Raw genomic sequence first — 5,274 nt, 5'->3', positions numbered from 1 at the left:
CGAAGTACACCTCACCCTGGGGTTTCACGCCGATGAGGTAATTAAGAGTGGTGACGTAACAGAGTTGGAGTTTAAGTTGATTTAGATTCATTTTCCATTGCTCCCTCCCTTGGGTGTGTGAGCTCAGCAACAACGTGGACATTATTGTGTATACACTGTGTGTACACTGTGTATGTATATACACTATGTGTATACACTGTGTGTACACTGTGTATACACTGTGTGTATACACTGTGTGTACAATGTGTGTGTACATTGTGTGTACACTGTGTGTATACACTGTGTACACTGTGTGTGTGTACACTGTGTGTGTGTACACTGTGTGTGTGTACACTGTGTGTATACACTGTGTGTGTGTGCACTGTGTGTGTACACTGTGTGTGTACATTGTGTGTGTGTACACTGTTTGTGTCCGCATTGAACCGAACCCCTGGCAAGGCCATCTACTTAATGACGAGAGAAAATTCACACGAAATGTCCTTTTCAATGAAGTCTTCCAGATGTAAATTGATATAAGCTTTTAATGAAGAAATAAAATCATCTAACTCAAAACACAATTCAAAGATGTTTCATTTTAAAACTTCAAAACGGAGCATGGGGTACTTGCGTGAATGCGTCCTTCGTGTGCAAATGTTGTGACTTTCCTGGCCTGAAGGCCGTCAATGTGTTGGACCCTTATTGGTGCACAGCGTCTCAACAACAGCAGTGGGGTTTGCTTCAACCGATGGTTACGAACATCCAGACGTGAATCAGCAAGGAGCATTTCTAGTCCCAGTTAGACAAAATCTACGTCAACACGTAACACAAAACTGCAATTCGTGTTGTAGAGAATGTACCTCCTCCTATACGTGTAACCTTTAAGTGGTATGCCTTGTAACTGATGAATGATCCGAGCGTGCTACCTATTTCAAAGACAATGCGTTGCTCCAGATGCTTCGTGGAACACAAAAACACCGTTTGACCTTTATCACAAGAACAACGGGTCCCACCTGAGTTCTCTGTACAAGTTACTTCCAAACAGACACGCACACTTTGTCCTAACATCACTTATTCAATGTTTGACCCTTACAGATCAAATGTTACAAGTATGCACACAACCAGACAAGTATTCATTCTAAATTATTGACAGGCATATTAACAAAATTGGATTACTGCAGTGAAATATACTGCATCACGTTACATCGTATTAACAAGAAGCTTTAAAAAAATTGCAGTCTGCTTCACAGTGTATGTAAAACATACTATTGTGTCATTCAAAACGAGTAGGCCATTGCATGCTGGCATCTGAGTGAAAATGTAGCAAATTCTAAGCATTACCTACAAACTACACAACTGAGATGACACATCAATCATCGCCCCCTACTGACAGGCTCTTGTCCACATGCAGGCCGGTGCAGGGCCACCACCTTGTGCCACACAGGGGCAGCTGCTACTTGGGGATGCTCTTCGAGTGTTTGTGATGAGACACAAAACTCCGAGTTGCTGAGGCGATTAAGCAAGCACCATGTAAAAGCAATTATGATAAGATAGTGAATGCTTGGGAGCTTATTGGCTCTTGCTCCTGGTTAGAGATCTACCCAACCCACAGGCCCACAAAGTGTTCAACTTCACATTCTTGTCATTAAAGGCCTGTGACAAAGGTGCATCTATTGTAGCGACATCGTCTCTGGCTTACACATCTACCGGGTCTCCACTTGACTTTGGATTGTCTCGGAGGAAGTCCACCCACACCTCTACTTCCACAAACTGCTGGGAGTTGCCTCGCTCTGCCTCACAGTCAGAATTCTCCTCCTGCTTCACGTTGCCTCCATTGATGTGAAGGTCCCATTTTGGAGATGAATCTTCATCTTCACATTTCACCTTCACTTCTTCCCGCTTCACCATCACTTCTTCCCTCTTCATCATCACCTCTTCATATTTCACCTCGATACCTTTAAAAGTGTCCAAGCTGGGATTTTTGTCCGGTTCTTGTTTCATGAGGGATGGGCTTATTGTGGCACTTTGACTTTCACAAGCTGATTTCAGATTCCACTCCTTGCAGATCTTCCGATGCTTCCGTGTTCTCTGGTGTACTTGAAGATTTTATGAATGTGCAAACGCCTTCCCGCAGAGTGCACCTGAAGGGTCTCTCTCCCGTGTGTGTTCTCTGGTGTACTTTAAGATGTGATGACTGTGCAAACATCATCCCACACAGAGTGTACCTCAAGGGTTTCTCTCCTGTGTGTTCTCTGGTGTACTTGAAGATTTGATGAATGTGCAAATGCCTTCCCGCACACACTGCACTTGAAGGGCTTCTCTCCCGTGTGTACTCTGGTGTTTATTAAGAGCAGATGAATGTGAAAATGCCGTCCTACAAACACTGCACTTGAAGGGTTTCTCTCCCGTGTGTGTTCTCTGGTGTGTTTTAAGAGTAGATGAATCTGAAAAAGTCTTCCCACACACAGTGCATTTGAAGGGTTTTTCTCCCATGTGTGTTCTCTGGTGTTTTTTAAGAGCAGATGACCGTGAAAATGTCTTCCCACAAACACTGCACTTGAAGGGTTTCTCTCCCGTGTGTGTTCTCTGGTGTTTTATTACATGAATCTGGAAATGCCTTCCCATACACACTGCACTTGAAGGGTTTCTCTCCCGTGTGTGTTCTCTGGTGTTTTTTAAGAGTAGATGAATCTGAAAATGTCTTCCCACACACACTGCAGCTGAAGGGTTTCTCTCCCGTGTGTGTTCTCTGGTGTTTTTTAAGAGCAGATGAATCAGAAAATGTCTTCCCACACACACTGCACAAGAAGGGTTTCTCTCCCGTGTGTGTTCTCTTGTGTGTTTTAAGAGCAGATGACCGTGAAAATGCCTTCACACACACACTGCACTTGAAGGGTTTCTCACCCGTGTGTGTTCTCTGGTGTGTTTTAAGAGATGAATCTGAAAATGTCTTCCCACACACACTGCATTTGAAGGGTTTCTCTCCCGTGTGTGTTCTCTGTTGTGTTTTAAGAGCAGATGACCATGAAAATGTCTTCCCACACACACTGCACCTGAAGGGTTTCTCTCCCGTGTGTGTTCTCTGGTGTGTTTTAAGAGGAGATGAATCTGAAAATGTCTTCCCACACACACTGCATTTGAAGGGTTTCTCTCCCGTGTGTGTTCTCTGGTGTGTTTTAAGAGCAAATGAACCTGAAAATGTCTTCCGACACACACTGCACCTGAAGGGTTTCTCTCCCGTGTGTGTTCTCTGGTGTTTTTTAAGAGTAGATGAATCTGAAAATGTCCTCCCACACACACTGCACTTGAAGGGTTTCTCTCCCGTGTGTGTTCTCTGTTGTGTTTTAAGAGTAGATGAATCTGAAAAAGTCTTCCCACACACAGTGCATTTGAAGGGTTTCTCTCCCGTGTGTGTTCTCTGGTGTTTTTTAAGAGCAAATGACTGTGAAAATGCCTTTCCACACACACTGCACTTGAAGGGTTTCTGTCCCCTGTGTGTTCTCTGGTGTGTTTTAAGAGCAAATGAATCTGAAAATGTCTTCCCACACACACTGCACTTGAAGGGTTTCTCTCCCGTGTGTGTTCTCTGGTGTCTTTGAAGATGAGATGAATCTGAAAATGCCTTCCCACACACACTGCACTTGAAGGGTTTCTCTCCCATGTGTGTTCTCTGGTGTGTTTCAAGAGCAAATGAATCTGAAAATGCCTTCCCACACACACTGCACTTGAAGGGTTTCTCTCCCGTGTGTGTTCTCTGGTGTTTTTTAAGAGTAGATGAATCTGAAAATGCCTTCCCACACACACTGCACTTGAAAGGTTTCTCTCCCGTGTGTGTTCTCTGGTGTGTTTTAAGAGCAGATGAATCTGAAAATGTCTTCCCACACACACTGCACTTGAAGGGTTTCTCTCCCGTGTGTGTTCTCTGGTGAATTTTAAGAGCAGATGACTGTGAAAATGCCTTCCCACACACAGTGCACTTGAAGGGTTTCTCTCCCGTGTGTGTTCTCTGGTGTGTTTTAAGAGTCGATGAATCTGAAAATGCCTTCCCACACACAGTGCACTTGAAGGGTTTCTCTCCCGTGTGTGTTCTCTGGTGTTTTTTAAGAGTCGATGAATCTGAAAATGCCTTCCCACACACACTGCACTTGAAAGGTTTCTCTCCGTGTGTGTTCTCTGGTGTGTTTTAAGAGCAGATGAATCTGAAAATGTCTTCCCACACACAGTGCACTTGAACGGTTTCTCTCCCGTGTGTGTTCTCTGGTGTTTTTTAAGAGTTGATGAATCTAAAAATGCCTTCCCACACACAGTGCACTTGAAGGGTTTCTCTCCCGTGTGTGTTCTCTGGTGTTTTTTAAGAGTCGATGAATCTGAAAATGCCTTGTCACACACAGTGCACTTGAAGGGTTTCTCTCCTGTGCGAGTTCTCTGGTGCTGTGTCAAATTTCCAGTCCGATCCGTGCTGTATGCACGCTGGTCGCATTGTTGACTTGTCGTACCGAGCTGCTGTGCTGAGTGCATTTGCTCCATCAGACCAGCGTCAGCTGCAGACAGAAAATAAGAATATCCACACCATCTACACGTCAGTATCGAGCCATGGAGGAATGAATATATACAGTCACACATGACTTACACGTCTATATTCATTCATGTATTCATGACTAGCTGTACTACCCGGCTTCGCCCGGGACTTGGATCCACCACGTCCGGCCGCATTTGTCTCCCCAGTGGCGATGTTCACACCACAACAGTTACTCGTTTGAGGCTGAGTCGACCTAGGGGAGGCCCAGAAGCGGTTCAAATAATCGTTGCCGGTGGTGGCCGTGAGCGGGAATCGAACTTGGGTCGCCGGGTTCGTAGCGCGGCGTAGCGCTAACCACTACACTACAATGCGTTACTCTTCCACACACACACAGACACACACAGATACACACACACAGATACACACACACAGACACACACACAGATACACACACAGACACAAACACGCAGACACACACACATACAGATACACAGACAGCGCTAACCACTACACTACAATGCGTGACGCTTCCACATGCGAGGGTCACGTGACAGATTTGACGTCACAGCTCACTAGCCGTGCAAAAAATCTATACATTATTGAGCTCCCCCCCCCAATAAAACACACAAAAGTGTATTTGTATATTGTTTGTATGGTGTACAGTCTGGAAAGTACCCACATGGCAAATTTCCAGTTTGTTGCATGTCGGGAAGTACGCTAAACATTTTGAACAGACAACACACACAATCACAACTTTGACTTTTATATACATTTAGAGA

At 44.8% G+C, this 5,274-nt stretch overlaps 1 protein-coding gene across 1 annotated transcript; it reads right to left on the bottom strand.

Moving 5' to 3' along the window:
• Positions 1-1,632: 1,632 nt before the first annotated feature.
• LOC142916528 (uncharacterized) lies at positions 1,633-4,156 on the bottom strand (the record flags this gene model as incomplete). The annotated part of the gene is made up of 1 exon (XM_076061656.1): positions 1,633-4,156. A coding segment is annotated over one exon (1,668 nt), but the record flags the coding sequence as incomplete, so codon positions are not given.
• Positions 4,157-5,274: the final 1,118 nt, after the last annotated feature.

This window comes from Petromyzon marinus, unplaced genomic scaffold, assembly GCF_048934315.1.
Source record: "Petromyzon marinus isolate PM22_M1 ecotype Great Lakes invasive population unplaced genomic scaffold, UKy_Petmar_22M1.pri1.0 PM_G_Scaffold_4, whole genome shotgun sequence".
Classification (NCBI taxonomy): domain Eukaryota; kingdom Metazoa; phylum Chordata; class Hyperoartia; order Petromyzontiformes; family Petromyzontidae; genus Petromyzon; species Petromyzon marinus.
The sequence above is the reverse complement of the archived record's forward strand: the minus strand, read 5'-3'. Positions and strand labels throughout refer to the sequence as shown.